Source organism: Oryctolagus cuniculus, chromosome 4, assembly GCF_964237555.1.
Source record: "Oryctolagus cuniculus chromosome 4, mOryCun1.1, whole genome shotgun sequence".
Lineage (NCBI taxonomy): Eukaryota > Metazoa > Chordata > Mammalia > Lagomorpha > Leporidae > Oryctolagus > Oryctolagus cuniculus.
In genome coordinates this window covers 47,578,799-47,600,127 of record NC_091435.1, presented here as the reverse complement: position 1 = coordinate 47,600,127, position 21,329 = coordinate 47,578,799, and the positions used below count along the sequence as shown (strand labels likewise).

General features: G+C 36.6%; 1 protein-coding gene across 3 annotated transcripts in view; it reads right to left on the bottom strand.

Annotated features, from left to right (window-relative positions):
• Positions 1-12,628: 12,628 nt before the first annotated feature.
• The window catches only part of EPHA3 (EPH receptor A3), a 401,167-nt gene continuing 392,466 nt past the window's right edge, over positions 12,629-21,329 (bottom strand). For all 3 annotated transcript variants that reach the window (XM_002716757.5, XM_008267088.4, XM_051819167.2), the window contains exon 17: positions 12,629-15,339. In XM_002716757.5, coding sequence (XP_002716803.2) covers positions 15,234-15,339 — 106 coding nt within the window. In that variant the 3' untranslated portion in view covers positions 12,629-15,233. The remainder of the gene's footprint in view (positions 15,340-21,329) is intronic.

The window sequence follows — 21,329 nt, the reverse complement described above, 5'->3', positions numbered from 1 at the left end:
TTTGCTTAAATAGAGCAGTTAAACAACAGAGATTGGCAAAATGGATAAAATGCCGTGACACATGTATGTTAATGATAAGTTAATATAAGAAAATATATTGTGAAAACAAAAGAAATGGAGGGAGTTATATTTGTGTCAGATAAAATAGACTTCTGAACACAGAAAATTAATAGGATCAAAGAAAGATATTATGTAATAATGAAAGAATCAATCCCCCAGACAACATGCTGATCTTGAGTTTTTGAACCAAAAAAAAAAAAAAAATTTCCCAATACATGAAGCAAAAATGCCTAGAACTTACAGTTGTCCTTAGTAGTTTCTTATGATCCTTTGTATTTCAGTTGTATTAGTTGTAATACCACATTTTTAATTTTTAATTTTAATTATTTGATTTTTCCCCTTTGTTTGTCCGTTTGCCTCTTTCATTTATCTTCTCAAAAATAGCTTTTTGTTTTGTTCATCTCTTGTATTGCTTTTTTTTAGTTTCAACTTTATTTTTCATTGATCTTTTATTCTCACTTCTTGATAATTTGGGGTTTGGATTGCTCTTGTTTCTCTAAATCCTTGAGATTGTAACAGATCATTTGAGACTTTTCTGTTTTTTTAATGTAAGCACTTAATGCTGTAAACTTTCTTAATAGTGCTTTTGCTTTATCCCATACATCTTGATATGATGTGCTTATGTGTTTTCATGGTTTTTTTTTTGGACAGACACAGAGAGAGGTCTTCCATCTGTTGGTTCACTCCCCAGATGGCTGCAATGGCCAGCGCTGTGCTGATCTGAAGCCAGGAACCAGGAGCTTTTTCTGGGTCTCCCATGTGGGTGCAGGGACCCAAGGAATTGGGCCAGCTTCTACTGCTTTCCCAGGCCATGGCAGAGAGCTGGACTGGAAGAGGAGCAAATGGGACTAGAACCGGCGCCCATATGGGATGCCAGTGCCACAGGTGGAGGATTAACCCAATGCACCACGGCACCAGCCCCTCAATGTATCTTTTTGATTTTCTGAATTGATTATCTGTCTATTGCTAATAACTAGAGTGTTGAACCCCCTACTATTTTTCTATGGGAATCTATCTCTTGCTTTGGGTCTAATATTATTTGCTGTGTATGTCTTGGTGGTCTTATTTTGGGTGCATATGTATTTATGATCATTATAGCTCCTTGCTGAATCAATTCTTTTATCAATATATAACATCCTTCATTGTCCCTTTTTTACAGCCTGACTTAAAGTCTGTGTTATCTGATATAAATATGACAAGCCCAGCTCTGTTTTGGTTTCCATTTTCCTGATATATCTTTTCCCAGTCCTTCACTTTCAGTCTATTTGTATTTCTACTTGTGAAATGACTTTCTTGTAGGCAGTATATTTCTTGCAGGCAGTACATAGTTGATTTTTTTCTTTTTTTTGACTTTTATTTAATGAATATAAATTTCCAAACTACAGATATGGATTACAATGGTTTCCCCCCCATAACGTCCCTCCCACCCGCAATCCTCCCCTTTCCCACTCCCTCTCCCCTTCCATTCACATCAAGATTCATTTTCGATCTCCTTTATATACAGAAGATCAGTTTAGCATACATTAAGTAAAGATTTCAACAGTTTGCTCCCACACAGAAACATAAAGTGAAAAATACTGTTTGGGTACTAGTTATAGCATTAAATCTCAATGTACAGCACACTAAGGACAAAGATCCTACATGAGGAGTAAGTGCACAGTGACTCCTGTTGTTGACTTAACAAATTGACACTCTTGTTTATGGTATCAGTAATCACCCTAGGCTCTTGTCATGATCTGCCAAGGCTATGGAAGCCCCCTGAGTTCACTTTTTTTTTTTTTTTTAGCCATTTGGCCAGCCTAAGTCTTTTGATTGGGGGATTTAATCCATTTCCATTTTCCATTTCCATTCAAGGTTAGTATTGATAGATAAGAATTCAGCAACAACAAAAAAACAACCAAATTAAGAAACGGACAAAGGACCTCAAAGAATAAACACAAGCGAACAAGAAATATATGAAAATGCTCAATATCACTAGCGATAAGGAAAATGCAAATCCAAGCCACAACAAGCTATAACATCAGTCTTGTCAGAATGGAAGTTGTCCAAAAGACCGGGGTAACAAATATCAGCAAGTATGTAGAGAAAGGAGTCATCTTAAACTGTTAGTGGGAATGTTAATTAGTGTAGCCACTGTGGAAAGCAGTCTGGAGATTTATTTAAAAACTAGAAATAGACTTGCCATATGACCTAGCAATCCCACCACTGGTTATATGTCCAAAAGATGTGAAAACATTGTGCTGAACAGATATCAGCATCACCGTGTTTTCAGAGGTACTGTTCAGAGCAGACAACCAAGATGCTCATTATCAAATGATTAGATAAACAATATATGGGTGTGTGTGTGTGTGTGTGTGTGTATACCCAATTGACTATTTGGCTATAAAAAAGGAATGAAATTGCATCATTTGCACCAAAATAGGCACAATTGGAGGACATGATGTTGAGTGAAATAAGCCAGACACAGAAAGGAAAATACCAGGGGCCGACGCTGTGGTACAACGGATTAAGCTACTGTCTGCTGCTCTGTACACCATATAGGCACTGGTTTGAGTCCCAGATGCTCCACTTCTCATCCAGCTCCCTGCTAACGTGCCTTGGAGAGCAGCACTGTTTGGATCCCTGCACCCATGTGGGAGACCCAGATGAAGCTCCTGGCGGCTGGCTTCCCTATGGCTCAGTCTTGACCATTGCCATCATTTAAGAAGTGAACCAGAGGATGGAAGAGCTGTCTCTTTCTTTCTGTCTCTTGTTTTCTATATCTCTTACTTTCAAATAAATAAAATAAATAAATCTTCAAAAAAAGACAAATGCTGCATGTCATTCCTTATATGTGAGAGTTAAATTTAAAAAGTATAAAAACTTCCTGTGTGTATCAGTATTGCTGCAAATACAGGGTTTTGTCAAACTTCATTTTATATCTTTGTCAAAATGATAAAAATGATATACTACTATAGTTGTATGGGTCTGTGATTGCCTTAAAATTTATTGTTTGTGAATGAAATGAACATATTTTCATTTGATTATTGTTTATGACCCTAATCTATTCTCCTCCTGGACTATGGTCTTTTATTTTTATATGTTGCACTCTTTATTTTATGGAGCAGTAAGGCTTTGACTATAATGTAAATTTAAAATATTTTACCTCAAAAATTAAATGGAAAGAAATAATAAAAAATAAAGAGGAAAAAGGGAAGTCTCATTATATTCTTAGACTTGTAACCATGAACTACATAAAATCTGTTCTCTTTATATTGCTACCACGATATTTTTAGAAAATGCATAGTAGAACTGGAGAAAATGGGCAAATTTATAACTATAGTCAGTAACATCAAAACTCCACTATTATTAACATATCAAATATTACAGATGACCATCTTCCGTTGTTTTTCTGGACACATTAGCAGGGATCTGAGTGGGAAGCAATGTACCCAAGACTTGAACCGGTGGTACCATGTGGGATGCTAACATTGCAGGTTACAGCTTAGCTTTTGTGCCACACGCTGGCATCTACACTATTTCCTTTTCTGAAACAAAATTGTTTACTTATTTAAGACACAGATAAACAACAGAAATTTCCTATCCTCTGAACCACATCTCAAATACAACATCTGAGGCCAAAGCCAGGAGCCAGGAGCCAGAAGCCTGTTGCTCATGGTTGGCAAGATCTCAATTACATGAGCCATTACCTCTGTATTGCAAGGACTGCATGACCTAAGCATTTTAAAAACTAGGAAAAGGAGCGAAAAGTGCACGGTAAGCAAAAGGAAAGACATGATAGATAATAGCAGATACTAATAAAAATCAAAATAAGAAAACAATAGAGAAAATTCAATGAAACAAAAAAATTTTAAACATCATTAAATGTGTTAAATCTCTAGATGACCTAAATTATAAATACTTGTAATGAAACAAGTGATTCGGTTCTAGACTTCCATGTAATTGTTGGATAAGGAATACCACAAATTGCTTTGACTTGGAAATTTAACATCTTATTAAAATATACAAATGTCTTAAAAACTACAAATCATCAAAATGTTACCAAAATGAAATAAACTCAATTATCCACACACATTATAAATATTTAATTCATAATTTTAAAATCCAGACTTAGAAAACTTCATCAGAGAATTTTATTAGTACTTATAGAAGAATTACCAAGATTTTGTGCAATCTCTCCTAGTAAAGAAGAGAGAATGCTGTCCAATTTAATTTATGAGGCAAATATTATCCTAATACCAACACCCAACAAAGAAGGTAAATAAATGTAAATATTTGAAAGAAAGAAGAGAAGCACATCTTAAGATGGTCTTCAAAAGGCTCATGGAAGGGCCTGCACTCTGGCACAGTTGGTTAAGCCATGGCCTGCAGTGCTGGCATTCCATATGGGCACGGGTTTGAGTCCTGACTCTTCCACTTCCTGTCCAGCTCTCTGCTATTGTGCATGGGAGAGCAGTGGAAGATGGCCCAAAGCCCTCAGCCTCTGCACCCACGTAGGAGATCTGGATGAAGTTCCTGGCTCCTGGCTTCAGCCTGGTGCATCCCTGGACATTGCAGTCAACAAGTGGATGGAAGACCTTTCTCTCTCTCTCCCTCTCTCTCTGTATCTCTGCCTTTCAAATAAATAAACCTTAAAAATATAAAGGAAGGCTTAGTCAGATACATAGGCAAGAAAAATGGCAAAACATAAAAAAAATCACAATTAAAAATAGTATGGGGGATGGCATTGTGGCACAGAAGGTTAAGGCTCTGCCTGCAGTGCCAGATCCCCCATGGGTTCAAGTCCTGCCTGCTGCACTTCCAGTCCAACTCATTGCTTATGTTGATTAGCTCATTGCCAATTAACTTAATTAACTCACTGATGATGTTCATGAGTAAGCAGCAGAGGATGACCCAAATGATTGGGCCCCTGCACCTACGTGGAAGACCCAGATGAGCCTCCTGGCTCCTGGCTTCAGTCTTGCCTTGCCCTGGCCATTGCAGCCATTTGGTGAGTCAACCAGCAAATAGAGGACATCTCTCTCTCTCTCTCTCTCTCTCTGTAACTTTGCCTTTCAAAAAGTAAAATAAATATTAAAAATAGTGATGTAACTACATAGAAAAATGCCCAAAATATATAAAAATGCTTAGAACTAATAACATGAATTCAACAAGGAAGCAGGATATAAAATCAAAGCAAAAATATTAATCCCATTCTAGATGCCTAGATGCCTACAATGAACACTTGGAAATGGCAATTTAAAAGATAATATGACTTATAGTCATGCTGAAGTCAGGGAAGTACTTAGGAATAAGTTAAGCAAAACTTTTGCATGAACTTTATTTTAAAAATTTCAAAATGTTGATGAAATACGTCAAATATGGCCCAATAAATGTAATTAATGGAATTCAGCTATAAAAATTTAACCAGTACCTAAAGCAGTATTGCATTAAAATTGTATATCCTTCATAAAAAATGAGATTATTCTAAGGGTCAGGCTTTAAATCAGTCAATTTTTTAGATTATATTTGCCTTTACAAAATCCTTTTGAAATGTTTGAGAGAAACACTAATGTACATGGAACCCAGTTGTATATTATTCAGAGTTAATTGTAGAAGGTAATATTCTTCAAATATCACCAAACAATAAATTTAATATGCATCTTAGAAATGATAACAATGGTCCTTGCAATGTGTTGTGTATCAGCACTGTGTTAAGCATTTGATAAATAAGCCATCACTATTAGGTTCAAAATTATGGCAGCATCATGCCAGAGTTCTCCATGCTAAGTCACTCAAACTAAATTGTACACCATTAAGAAACAATTTTTATTTGCAGAATGGTTGACAATTTGAAAATGTCACCTTAATGTATTTGATTCTAGAAGCACATACCATATTTTATAATTAAGACTTAATTTTTTTTTTTTTTTACAGGCAGAGTGGACAGTGAGAGAGAGAGAGAGACAGAGAGAAAGGTCTTCCTTTTGCCGATGGTTCACCCTCCAATGGCCGCCGCGGCCGGCGCGCTGATCCGATGGCAGGAGCCAGGTGCTTCTCCTGGTCTCCCATGGGGTGCAGGGCCCAAGCACTTGGGCCATCCTCCACTGCACTCCCGGGCCACAGCAGAGAGCTGGCCTGGAAGAGGGGCAACCGGGACAGAATCCGGCGCCCCGACCGGGACTAGAACCCGGTATGCCTGCACTGCAAGGTGGAGGATTAGCCTAGTGAGCCGCGGCACCGGCCAAGACTTAATTTTAAGAGTAAGTGTTATGCTAAAGTAGGTAAGCTGGTTCTTGGGACATCTGTATCCCATGCTGCAGTGCAGAACTGGTTTGAGTCTGGCCTGTGCTTCCAGTTCAGCTTCTTGCTAATGTGCTCTGAAGGAAGCAGATGATGGCCAAAGTACATTGGTTCTTGTAATCCACATGAGAGCTAGATGGACTTCTTGGCTCCTGGTTTCACCTGGTTCAAACCTGGCTACTTGAGGGCATTTGGGGAGTGTAACAAGTTTAATCTCTCTCTCTCTCTCTCTCTCTCTCTCCCTTTCCTTGTATCACATTGCTTTTCAAAAAATTAAGTAAAAAATAAATAAATATTAAATAATCTTAGTTTATTCCCTTAGTATTAGATCTTATTTCAATATTCTATCTTCTATATTGCAACCACACACACTGACAATACACACACACACACACACCAGTTTTAGAGTCAGAAACATGTGCCAAATGGAATATTAAGGGAGCTCCAGCCCAAAATTAATAATGGTATAAGCAAACTGAGCATTCTGAGCTGGTATATTTTCAAATGAATTTTGACTAGAGTCTTCTTCAATTTTTGTGTTGCTGAGTTGTTGATATGAAATATATATTTGTTATACAAAGCATACCTATGGCAGTTAAATTCTGATAGTGTTATCTATAACAATTTGTATTGGCTTCCTCCCAAGTCTTTTGATTTTCCATGTATGAGAATAAATGAGAACCATATGAAAGTCAATAAGTTCTTGATAGTACATGACATTCTGTGTTCTCTCATCCTTGATTTTAGCAAACATTCCAAGGTTTTGGCTTCCATCACTAGGGCTGAGAGGCTTCAAAAATGTAAGGGTTTTTTCTTGGCTTAAGATAAGAATCCCAAACTTAACACACTTCCATAAATCATTGGTGTGGAAATCTGTCAGAAAAGAGCACAAGAGTACTACTTTTTCCTTGTGGTATTTGGTGTTTCCAAATTAGATTATTTGTTGAATGTTCAAGGGAGCATGTTTGCTTGAAGGGTTCACACAATATGTCAGACAAATCTCATGCTATTGAAGTGGAGTTCACAGAAGTGAAATCAAGGGTAACTGCCTGTTCCTTCCTTTACTGTAGTAGTAACAATAAAAAGTTTCTTCGGAAATGTGTCTCTACTAGAAGAGTTACTGAGTAATATGCACATTGAAAAGTGGCAAAATGGAGACTACCCAAGATTTTAAAACCAGAATGCCTTCTGTAATTGCCTTTCACATTTTATCTTCAGTTGTAATATTGTATTGACAGCTAATAGACCGTAATAATTTAGAACAAGGATTCCAGACTTGATTTTAACCTCAGTTCCTCTACTTGCAAGCTACTTGCTAGCTGACCATACATGTTAATGGCTCATAAGCCTCAAACCATAAAGTAGATAACAATATACTTATTCTACATGGCCTTCAAGAAAATCAAATCAAATGATGCATATTAAGAGCTTTATACATGCTTAAGTAATAACAGTCACAATGATTTGGATCAATTAAGTGTAAAGTATGTGTGTTTCTCTCTGTGTGTGTGTGTGTCTGTGTTTATGTGTAACAGACATTAATGGCAAGGTTATTTTATTTGTTGTTACTATCCTAGCTTCAGTTTTATTATTTCTAAAGTAAGTGGGAAATTAGATTCCTTCAAAGGAGAAAGTTGATGTATCTAACTCTAATACTTACTTTACAAATTGTATCTAGCTACATCATAGTTGCGCATAGGAAGTGGAGTTTTGGTAGGTATGTTGACATTACTTGCACATAGTAAGAAAGTAGAATGTACCAGAAAATCTTCAGCACTTACTGATTAAATTTTTATAGCTATGCTTTACTTCAAGGGTCTGTTTAAATGACTTAACTGCACAAGGAAGAATGAGAGCACTGAGACCAATGAAATGAGTCCACAATATTCTACACAACTGAACAAGTCTCGCAGAGTTTGGTATATTCAATGGTCCAAGATATATAACCAGAAAATTAACTTATTTCATGGACCTGAAGAAATTCGCAACTTTTACTATAAGGGAAATATCAAAGACATCCCTTTTCATTATATTATGAAACTTTGTTTTAATGTATTAATTCAACTCAAGTTAATTTTTTTTCCTTTTTTATCTTTCCTTTTTTCCATTATATCAATACATAAAATTTTCAGGTCACAAGAAATGCATGATAATTACTGCAATGCAATTATCATGTTAATGTGATATTAATGTAGAGAATAGATTCAAAGTAATGCATGGTGGGATGAAAGGAGGAAGGGAAATACGGCATTCTTAAAATTGTATCTGTTAACTACATTCAACTCAAAAGTTTTTGTGTACTTTTTATGTACCAGTAACATCACAATGACCAATGGGATCACAGTGGTTTAAAAAGCAATGTTTGTGTTCAAGTTACCATCAGTTGGGAATGGCAATGAGACTTAATGAACAGGTAATTTCAGGTAAAGATGGCGAATGTCATTACATATTATGCACAAGATTCTATTGCTGCCCCAGAAAAGATCACCTAGCCCAGTGCTGGAGTTATAAGGAGATCTGAATAACGAATAGAGTTTTGCTAAGTGATTCTAGACAAAGAAACATAAGGGTCAAAGGTCCTGATTCAGAATTATGCCTATTTTGAAAACTATATAAATGGTTGCCAAAACTGGGTGTGAGGATGTAGTGGGCAAATGAAAGAATAAGGAGAGAAGCAGCATTTCATTTAGATTACATCTTGTATCCAATACTAAAGTCTGTTTTGTATTCTAGAAATTACAGATTGGCAGCTATACACAACATGCAAACCATGGATATGTTTTTCATTATTAGATGGGTTATCATATTCCAAATATATTAACATCTGTCATAAAAACTCAGATTAGAAATTCTCGTGAAAAGTCAGTAACTGACATTGGGTTGAAGTTTCCTTAGGCCTGACTTGGTTTGGAGGGCAGAAAGGTGTTTGATGGTTTACCATCCTCTTAATTTACTTCATCATGTGTTTATATAACCTGCTGGGACAGCAAGGCAATTCAAGATGCAAGCTGCTTTAGCAGTGTCTACAGAATGAAGTTCCTTGCATTAGTCTGTTTACATATTTAATAATGTGTTGGAAATATCAGGGCTGGATTCAGGGGCACAATTTAGGATATTTCTTCAGTAATTCAAATAGTTATGACAGATCAGTAGATGCTGTGATGGATGATCGAGAGTGAGGAAAGTGAGGCTTTCTAAGGCAGCAATCATGGGACAGATGATGTGGTAGGCACAGAAGGGGAGGTAGAGGTAAGAGTAAAGGATGATACAGAAGATTCTAAGTTAGCCAACTTGAGAATTGTCTCAGTTTAGGATCTGCAAGAAGTACTCACAGTAAAAATCAGAACTTTGGGCTTAGTATTGGGGTGTAGCAGGATTAAACTGCCTCCTGCAACAACGGCATCCCATGTGGGCATTAGTTCAAGACCTGGCTAATGCAGTTCCCTATTAATATGCCCAGGAAAGCACTAGAAGATGGCCCAAGTGCTTGGGTTCCTGCACCCACGTGGGAGACGCAAATAAAGCTCTGAATTGCTGGCTTCAGCCTGAAACAGCCCTGGCTATTTTGGCCATTTGAGGAATGAACCAGTGGTTGGAAGATTCTCTCTCTCTCTCTCTGCCTTTCAAATTAAAAAAAAAACAACCTTTAAAGGGAGGAAGGAAGAATGGAAGAAAGAAAGAGAAAAGAAATGAATCAGATCTGCAATCAGTTTCTTTTGTTGATATGACTGAGACAAATTGAAATAAGGAGTAAGACAAAAATCATAGGGAGTTTTCAGATTGAGACAGGTTAGGCATCTGTTGCTTTGTCTTAATGTCCCCCTGTTGAAACTTAATGCCTGTTGTGGAAATATCAAGAGATGGGGCTGTTTGGGAAGCGATTGAGTCATGAGGGCTTTGCATCATAAAGGCTTAAAGATCTGCAGAGAACTAGTTTAGGCATTATTGTTTTTCCATTTGTTTTTCTTCCTTTACCCAAATAAGAACACAGCATTGTTTTTTTCTTTTTTTTTCTATCATTAGACCCAATTGCCAGCATCTTAAACTTGGACTTTTTACCCTACAGAACTGTGAAAAATAAATTTATATTCTTAATAAATTAGTCCATGATATTTTGTTATAGCTGCTCAAATAAGTTATGACACCTGTGAAAGTAAAGAGGCTTGGATAGGATTGTAGTGGAGTGAATTAATAGAAAGCAACTCAGACTACAGCAGCTTTAAGAACATCAAGCAGTGTTAACCTGAGCAAAGTGGCTCAAAGGTGAAGTTTTAGCCTAGTGGTTAAGATTTCAGTTAGGTTGCTTGCATACTGAATCACAATGCCTCAGTGGGTTTGAATTCTAGCTTCAATCTCAATTCTAGCTTTCTGAAATGCAGAAATGAAGGGGTGACACTAATGACTCAAGTAACTGGATTCTTGCCACTCATATGGGATACTTACATTGAGTTCTTGGCTTGTAGCTGGTGTGGGCATTTGGTGAGTGAATCCACAAATGGGTTCTGTCTCTGTCTCTCTGCCTCTCCGTCTCTCTGTCTCTCTCTCTCTCTCTCCTTCTCTTTCCCTCTGTGTGTGTGTTAGTATATTTTTTCTATCTGACTCTGAAATAATTTTTAAAAAATTTCAAATATAGCATATTAAGATAAGGATGTATCTATAAAAGTCACAAATAAAGATATGTGGCTCTTTACACACTATCAGATAAATTTATATATATATATATATATATATATATATTTACCACTGGATTTTCTCTTCCAAAGTTTCACATTTACTTCTTCAATATCCTTCATGTACAGTATGAATTCAACAAATTACTGATGTTAAGCTGAATACTCACTCCCTATTTTTACTATCAGTGCCCTTGTTTGTACAAACACTGTGAAGCTATGTTTTATGGTTTGCTTTGACTCATACTTTTTCAAAATTCTCATATCAAATTTATGTGTAAGCATAGCATGCTTCCCAATCTTTTTATTTCCATCCTAAGGCCTTAACCTCAAGCCCAGAATATGAAAATAAATGTCTAACATTTTAGAGTTTACTCAACCAAAGTTCTCCCACAAGCCATTTTCAAATTGCCATTAGCATTGTCTCTAGAGCATTTGGAGGATTATTTAGCAAATATCCCATTACAAATTATTCTATACTCCACCCACTGTGATGAGATGCGAAATCTCTTTCAAAAATTCAAATCTAATTTCTTTTATTGCTTCCCTTTACCACTCACATCTATGTGGTAATCATAATCACTTAAAATATTTCATCTGAATTGTGAGTTAGCTTTTTGGATTTCCACTTATAGTTCTTTTCATTAGATGGTCTACAAATGGCAATGGATGTACTTTGTACAAAGTATCAGGTTTATTTTAGCTTATGGTTTACTGTTGCATTTGATTAGCATTTATTTTTGTTTTATACGGCCTGGGCATAATTCCCTCATTTTTCCCTAAATGATATTCTGAATTCCTTTTGAATGTGAACGACTCTGATAATCCTCACTTACACATAACCCCACCCACTAGTTCCAAGGGCAAGCACAGGATTGAGTACTTACAAATTTGAGTACTCTATTCCCCTGCCCAAAGTAGGGGGTTGTGACCCAAGCTAGGTCTCATGATTTCTGTTGGGATCATTTTAGACAATAAATATTTTACAGAATTAAATGTAGAATTACATTAAATAGAGTACATTTTCTACTTTGTACAAAGATAGGAGGACTCTTCAAAAACTTAATGGAAAAAACACATTATTAAACTAAAACTATATATGGATTTCTATTTTTTGTACCAAAATAAAATTGTCTTCTATTTTTTCCACAGGCATTTTGAAGTACTCTCATAACATGGAAATTAGGCCTGTTGGGAGAACTACAGTGTAAAGGGAAGGCATGAAATAAGACTGAGCCCTAACAACATTGTTCGAACGCCTGGTACCATTCATGCTCAGTTTTTCACTGTGAGAGATAATTACATTGGGCTAAAAATTTCCTTTTGTTCCTTAAGTTAATTTTCTTGGTTTTTGCAACTTATAAGCAAAGGAGAACTTCCTAATACAATTGTGTTCATTAACTATGAAGACAATATTTACTGGCTATCTTTCTAACTTATTAATAATAATATTTGAGCAAAGAAATGTAAATTATGTGACATGAGTCCCTCCTCACTAAAGGAGAAAAAAGAAACAGAAGCATATTTTTTATGGCTGATATAATTTCATTATTTTGTTGTTTAAATAACCAATTACTTTATATATTTTTAAAAAAGCTTCAAAGACCACTTCCGTATTCCAATCTGTAAAAATATTTTCATTATGTTTATTATAAAAATATAAATGTTTCCACTACAAATCATTTTACATTAGTAAGAGGCCATCTACATTGCACAACATAAACTAAATGAGTAATGTTTTGAAAAGGGAAGTTTAACACATATTGTCAATCATATCACGTTTATAGATGGCTTAAGTGAACCTTAGTATACAGAGTGAGTTATCAGAAATAAATAATATATGTAAATCAAACTTAAGATACAAAACAGGTAATATGTTACATAACATAATGAAGGCATTGTGGGTTCACGTTTATTGAAAGTCAATGCAATTCCTGTACAATGAGATGGCCATAAGCATTCTAGTACCTCTACTCCACAGTTAAGAATCGTACACTGTTGTTTACATATATACATGGTAAGAATTGTATAAAGTAAATTTATAAGAGGTCATATATAAAATACTGAAACAATGAAGAGCAATGCATTGTGTATACAGCCTCGACGTTCAAATGAAAACCACAGCCAAAATAAGTGAAATAAATTCAACACCCTCAATTTGTATTAGTTTTTGGAATGAACAGATTTTGTTTATTATTCTTGGAATAGTAGCTAAGAAAGGAACACTAGTCTGGGAATAAGATTGAAGCCAGATTTCAATCTCATTCTAAAACACAAAGTACTTGATTTGAAAAAAGAATTTTTTTTCCAGCTGCTTCTAGCAGACTGAAGTGAAATTTGCAACTAATTTATTAATCACATGTATCTTTCTTAAAAGTTCATATAATTATTATATATCCAATATAGAATTCTAGTAGCATGATCTGACTATAGTATTGCCAAATTTTGAGAAACAATCTCATATTAGAAAGGATACAATCTATGCCTTATTACACTAACACTACAACAGTTAGCACTTGTGAATTATTATCTGTGATTGCAAGCTGTTTTTCATTAGTGTTCCATTTTGCATAAGAACACAGAAATTGCAGCATTGTTTCATCCATTCTATTCTTTTGACATATGCATTTCTCATACTCATGACATGATCATATCAGCATTAGAAAGAGTATATATAGAGCTAAGATCTTGCTTCAGAATACATTAGTAGCTAGAGCTCCACCAGAACATTATTTCCAGTATTAATGAACATGCTCATAGTTTGCCTTTATGTAACAGTAAGTCTAAATCCCTGTAGTTAAACATCCCTCCAATGCCTACAGACTTCGAGCCATTTGCTAGATGACAAGCTATTTTGAAAGTAATATGTCCAATAAATGCAAAGAAGTTCAAGTCTGTTAAGTGATATATCAAATTTACAGTAGGCACATTAAGAGGAAGACTCTTAAAGATAATGATACCTGATATTGATGCTCATAATGTTTAATTAACTAACCTAAACCACAGTGATATAAATGGGTAGTTTAGCTGTCCTCATTTCTATAAACAGCTTAGCCATTTTAACTAAAGAAGATGTTAACTGACTTTTCAAAGTCGATGAGCAAGTTTTTTTTTTTGACTCATGCATTGGCCTACATGCTGTGTTATCAACTAACACAACAATCTACAGAGGATTCCAATTCTTTCCAGTGTCATTATTCTCAGGAGCTTTGCCATGGCTCCTTCCTGAATGGGGGAGTTGGTGGTCTCTCAGCACCAGAGCAGGAAAGACAAGTCATCTGATTAAAAATCCATTACTTATAAGCAAATATATTACACTAAATTAGAAGCATACAATTTATAATAAATGGAGAGACAACAAAGAATGGGCTAATTCAGACTGTGAGAGATTTGACAGGCAAATAAACAGGGAAAGTATTTAATTTTTCAAAAAACATAAATGTAGATAGTTCAAACTTGTTTTTTATCTAGGTAAACATGTTTTCTAGTGTTGATAATTTGCGAGAGCATTTGGCACTTGGCTGTAACAAATCCAAATTAAACCTTCAAGGCATAAATATAAAACAACAAAAAACAATTCAAAAGAAAATAAATATGCACTTTAAAAAATTAAGACACATTTTTTACATGATATTCTTAAGGAAACTAACAATTAAAAAGTGTGTAATACTTAAAAGACTTACAAATGTCATCTCTATATGCTTTAAACAGATAAAAGAGAGTAATAAAATGATAAGGTAGTAAATATGGCCAGATAATTTGAGGTATAAATTCCTCCATTTTGCTTGCTTTTAAAGAAACAAAATACTTGTTGCAGATTTCTTCTTTGTATAAAAATATCGCAAGTCTTTTTTTTTGTGGCTGTTCATAAACAAAGCCACTGTGTCCCTTTTGTATTTCCCTTGTTTTGTTTTGATGATAGTTTGGATCAATGGCTCTACGCTAGTTCTTCACTATTTTGCGCTGAAGAATTTTAATTTAACACATTAACTATTTTTTTTAAAAAAAAGCAATTACAAAGCAAAATCCCCCCCTCAACCCATCCACTAAATGATAAGGGAAAATAAAGAGTTTTTCAGTTTGATTTTAAGGCATTTGTACTCATATCTGAGTGTCTCATTGAACTTGGAACTTCCACCAACATCTCCAGGATTATCATCTGTGTTCTGAAGAGGGATGCTACATCTTCTACAGCCACCACTTCATTCCAGAATGGGTGCTTTACACTGGAACTGGACCATTCTTTGATTGTGTTTCTAGAACTTTTATGCTACTGATGATCTTCTTCTGTGGCCCAACCACGGTGACACCAACCTTTTTCATGTCACTAGGAAAAGAAGAGAAAATATCTGTGAGAATCATGATTTCCAGAATAGTAGATGATCAGAAGATTTTTACTGAGCAAAACTTACAGAATTATATAACCCAGAAAATTGGCCCCAATTTTTTGATTTTTGCACTGTCCAAGTGTTCTGTCCCGACTACTTTGCGTCTAGCGTATAGAATAATGTAGATGGTACAGGGGGTGAATAGTAACCCCTCAAGTGTCCTATCTACTCAGAACCTCAAAAGGTGACCCGGTTTAGATACATGATATCTGCAAACTAAGGCAAGGATTTAGATGATACCGTACTGGATTGGACTCATCCCTAAATTCATGAAAATTTCCTTATAAGAACAGAAAAGGAAACACCCTCACATAGAGAAGACTATTTAAAAAGAAGGCAGAGATGGGAGTGATGTTGGCACAAGCCAAAGGACACCAGAATTCTCACCTAGCTGGGAGAAAGCATCCAGCCCTAGAGACGATGGACCTAGTGTGGCCCCGCCAACATCTTAATTTCAGTGTTCTGGCCTCTAGAATTGTGAGAGACTAAACTTCTGCTAGCTAAGCCATGGTTTGTGGTAATTTATTATGACAGCCCTAGGAAACTAATACAGATGGTCACATGTTCTTTGCAAGGATTTATTTTCTTCCCTTGAATACGAGCCAGCTCAGGGACTGCTTGACTGGCAGAATGTATCAAAAGGGACATTCTGGTCATTTATGTACTCGGATCTTAAGAATCTGCCTGCTCCTACTTATTTCTTGAGTCCTCCTCTATGGAGTCCCAGGACTAGCACACAAAAGCTGAATACCTGTGACAGTGGCAATGAAGAGGCTAGTTATGAGCACTTTGGCCCACAGTCCTAGCTCAGACCAACTGTACAGCCGTTTGTACCAGGCAACATTTGGATGAAGGTACCTTTGCCTCTAGACCAATCGAGTCCCTTTGTCAGCTGAAGGCTTCACTAAGTACCAGCACTTGAATACAAAGAAACATGTACCTGGGCTTTACCCAAATTCATAACATACGACACTGTGATGTACTGTAAATCTGTGGTTGGTTTAGTCTTTAAACTTTGGGGGAGGTTTTTTGGACAATATCTTTAAAATACAAAATTCTTTCAGTGTAGAAAAAATAACAAGGATATATCACTACTTTATACGTTTAAAATAGTTAAGGCATTAAAATAAAGCTAAGAACATAAAAACTTCATGTAGCGAAACAAATAACTAGCTAACCATGTACAACTTATTAATTAAATATTCTTGTCTCAAGTAATTAGTTCTTTTTTTTTTTTTTTTTTGACAGGTAGAGTGGACAGTGAGAGAGAGAGACAGAGAGAAAGGTCTTCCTTTGCCTTTGGTTCACCCTCCAATGGCCACCGCGGCTGGTGCACTGCGTCCGGTGCACCACACTGATCAGAAGGCAGGAGCCAGGTACTTATCCTGGTCTCCCATGGGGTGCAGGGCCCAAGAACTTGGGCCATCCTCCACTGTACTCCCTGGCCACAGCAGAGATCTGGCCTGGAAGAGGGGCAACTGGGACAGAATCCGGCGCCCCGACCAGGACTAGAACCTGGTGTGCCGGCGCTGCAAGGCAGAGGATTAGCCTAGTGAGCCACGGCGCCGGCCCTCAAGTAATTAGTTCTTTTGGGCATCTCTTTCATGTCTACTCAAATATTCCCCTCTATTAGAAATGTCCTAACTGTCCAATATAATATTGCGATATCTCCCTCTATTTGCATCTGAATTTCTTATTTTTTATTTCTTGTTTTATTCTTCTCCAAAAACTTTACCATCATCTAGTATATCACCTGTATTATTCATTTTCTTTATTATCCTTTTTATTTCACAAGAAAGTGAATGCAATATGAACAGAGATTCTTGTTTATTTTGCTCTGATCCATAGCATCCTAAGAAAATGGCTGTCATTTAGCAAGGGCATATTAAACATACATACTTATAAAGAAAAATCAAAATTGACTTTTCTGGTGATGTTGACCATGATGTAAAGTGTCATTTGGTAAGGAGTGCCAGACAAATTGAGAATGGTAAGTAAAAGCAAGCATACATGAACACACACACACATACATTACAGATGGTCTTCATTTGTATTGAGCATGAAAAAAGGGGAAAAATAGGAGTTCAACTATATAGAAATATCCTAAGTTGTTGATTTTTTAAAAAGTAGATTCCAAATCAATAAAAATGTGCAAGAAGACATCAGAGATCATTTCAGAAACAATTTACACTTTATTTAAACATTAGCTACATGCAGTTAACTAGGATGGCAGTGCACTCCCGTCACCTAATCTGAGAATCATCTTCAGGTTCCCTCTTTCCTGCCATCTGAATGACTGATAACTTCTCTATGCACAGCCTGCATCTTGCCTGAGGTCCTGCCCATTCACACTCCCAAGCTGCCTTCTGCTCACAGGAAAGACTAGTGGGGAGGTATGGTAACATCATGTTTGCCACCCACGGTAACTGTGGACGAGGAAAGTTTTCTTTAGTGTCACATATACTATTTCTGTTGATTGCTGACTTTGAGAAAATGTGTTACGGGAATTTGATTCTTCAGGGACCTTGAATCTATTTTTTTTTTTTTTTTTTTTTTTTTTTTTTTTTTTGACAGGCAGAGTGGACAGTGAGAGAGAGAGACAGAGAGAGAAAGGTCTTCCTTTTGCCGTTGGTTCACCCTCCAATGGCCGCCGCTGCAGCCGCGCACCGCGCTGATCCTGGCAGGAGCCAGGAGCCAGGTGCTTTTCCTGGTCTCCCATGGGGTGCAGGGCCCAAGCACCTGGGCCATCCTCCACTGCACTCCCTGGCCATAGCAGAGAGCTGGCCTGGAAGAGGGGCAACCGGGACAGAATCCGGCGCCCCAACCGGGACTAGAACCCGGTGTGCCAGCGCCGCAAGGTGGAGGATTAGCCTATTGAGCCACGGCGCCGGCTCCTTGAATCTATATTTAAAATGGACAAAAAGTATTTCCCCACTCATCTCCAAAATATCACAATGTCAAATTATGAGGATAGAGCCAAAACACAGGGCAGGTTGAAATGCAGTGTACAAATGAATAAATCCTCACTTTACATTAGTTCTTTTATCTTTCTTTTAATAGTATATCATATATTTTGTAACTCACAGATATCTTTCATTTATCTCTTCCTTTTCCTCACTTTCATAAAGTTAGTAAAAGGATAGTCATGAAAACTAGGAAAATGTCCCAGTATAGTGCACTAATTTTCTGAGCTCTTTGAGAAATTTAAGCATAGCTGTGATGTTTGGTCCTGATTTTCTCTTCTGAATTGTAGTACTCATCTCCATAAGATATCAGATGCTGGGAATTCATAGTCCTATCTGGGATATTCCTTACCACTTTAGCAGATGCATCTCCAAAGCATGCTATTCAAGAACTCTCCTGCATAAATCTGCCTCAGATTCTGTGTCTGGGGACTCAGTATAAACACACAGACATAACAATTTTGCTTACACCTAGTGCAAGGGAATATACAGGATTTTGGAAAAGAAAATTAATATAATTATAATTTGAGTGCTCCCTTCGCTGAGATTTTTTTACATGCTTTCTACTGTCTCGTCTCCTGCCCGAAGTTCATCTACCCACCATGCTGCCATGTCCAAAACATTCCTAAAGACACGGATGTTGCACCCGCAATACTATTCCCTTTGTGCTCATTTCATCCGATCATCTTATTTAAAAGAGGGACAGAAAATTTCAACACTAAAGAGTAACTTTATTTTGAGACTAGACTTTAAAAACGAGTTACTTGGTACTCGAAGGCAAAGGTGCCACATTGAAAATGGCATCCTGTGTGCAGGAAAATGAAGCACTGCAATTCATCTACAGTGTATTCATTCTGCACACTTAATTCCCCCTACAGTTTCAGTTGCAATCACTGTGCCTTTTCCCTTTCTCTCTTCCTTTCTCACTTTAATCTTAAATTAATCTTAGGCTACGAAATAATATTTTTAGAAATGTCGAGAGACTGACATTGTTGGAGAATGGATTAAGCTGCTGCTTGCAATGCGGGCATCCCACATCAGAGTGCCATATCAAGTCCTGCCTGCTCTGCTTCTGGTCCAGCTTTCTGCTAATGCACATGGGAAGGCAGTTTCAGACCCCTGCCACCCAAAATTTAGACCAAGGTGGAGTTCCAGGCTTATAAGTTGGAGCTAGTCAAACGCTGGCCATTGAAGCAATTTGAGGAGTAAACTAGAGGACAGAAGATCACTCTCTCTCAGTCTCTCCTTTTCTCTGTGTCATTCTGCTTTTCAAATAAATAAACGAATAAATCTTTAAAAACGTTTATTGAAAGGTAATGCATAGGAATGCAATTGACATTTTAAGATTCAATGATTGTTGACAGCCCTTGTCTCAACTGTTGAGGAACTGTTTTTTTTTTTTTTTTTCTTCACACTACATGTTGCACTCTTTACTTAGTGTAGGGTTAATCTTATAAGCAAACTGAAAATAGATCTTTGTAAAAATTAAGAATGGAAATAGGAGAGGGAGGTGGAAGAAGGGTGGAAGCATAAGTAGAATGGAGGGTGAGGTGGGAAGTATCACTGGATTCCTGAATCTATATATATATGATACTACACTTGAACTTAGCCAAAAGGCCGAGAAGCGATGAATCTACATATATGAAATACATGAAACTTGTATACCTTAAATACAATTTTTAAAATGTTTATTGAATAAAACTGCATATTTTCTAGGCTTCTATTGAAAATTGGATGGCTCAAGTAGGTTGCATATTAATGAAATCTCTAAAATAACTGAAATAAATTCATATTTATTTGAGTGTGAAAGTCTATTGACATTTTCCTATGACTTGATAGGTTGTGTAGAACAAAAAAGAAAAGAAAACCAATATCTGTCTTAGGTATTTCTATTCTTTGAGAATCTAGTGTTATTTGGTCAAGCGAATCATTTCTGAATTGAGTCTGGATAGTAGCAAGAAAGCAGGTAATGGAAACAATCAAGTTCAAACAAAAAGTTCAAGACTACAAATAGAAATACAAAAAAAATAGTTAAATATCTTATAATATTAAATGTGCAATTAACTGACTAGATTTACTCAAGTTGTTAATGTATTAGATATTTTTTACTTTCATTTTTGTAATATAAACCAGAGGAATCACATATATGACACCATGAAGATCTGAGGGGAAAAAAAGACCATTACTTTCAGAGTTTTAGAGCAAAAGATGTCAATCCTACATTGTCTATACATGGAGGAAAAAGGAGAGAAGAATGAATATCGTTAGGAGGTGCACACAGTCATACAAGAAAAGTCCGTTCCCATCTTGAATGTCAAGGGTTCAAATAAAAATGATAATGAAGTGGGGGTCAGGTGTTTAGCCTAGTGATTAAGATGCTAGTTAAGACACTTGCATCCCAAATCAGATCTAGGTTCAATATCCAGCCCTGTTGCTGACAACAACCTCCTGTTAATGCAGACCAGGGGAGTGGACAGTTACGGATCAAGTAACTGGATTCCTGCCACTTACCTGGGAGACACAGACTGACTTCCCAGCTTCTGGTTTCAGACTACTTCTCACTCAAGGCATTTGGGAAGTAAACCAGTGTATGCGATCTCTCTCTCTCTATCTTCTCTTGCTCTTGTTCTCTCTCTCTCTTCACCTCTCCCTCTCTGGTAAGTAAAATCATCATCATAATTCTGAAATAAGATACCCTACTGATCCAAAAGAGTCTAATGTCCAGCACTGTATTTCTGACAAAAATACATTGCTTTCTTTGTAGTATAACAAACACTATCTTTTCTCCTTCTTTTTAAATATTTATTTTATTTTGAAAGACAGAGTTACAGAGAGAGGTGAAGACAGAGAGAGAGGTTTTCCATCTGGTGGTTCACTCCCCAGATGGCTGCAACGGCTGGAGCTGCGCCAATACAAAGCCAGGAGCCAGGTGCTTCTTCCAGGTCTCCCACGTGGGTGCAAGGGCC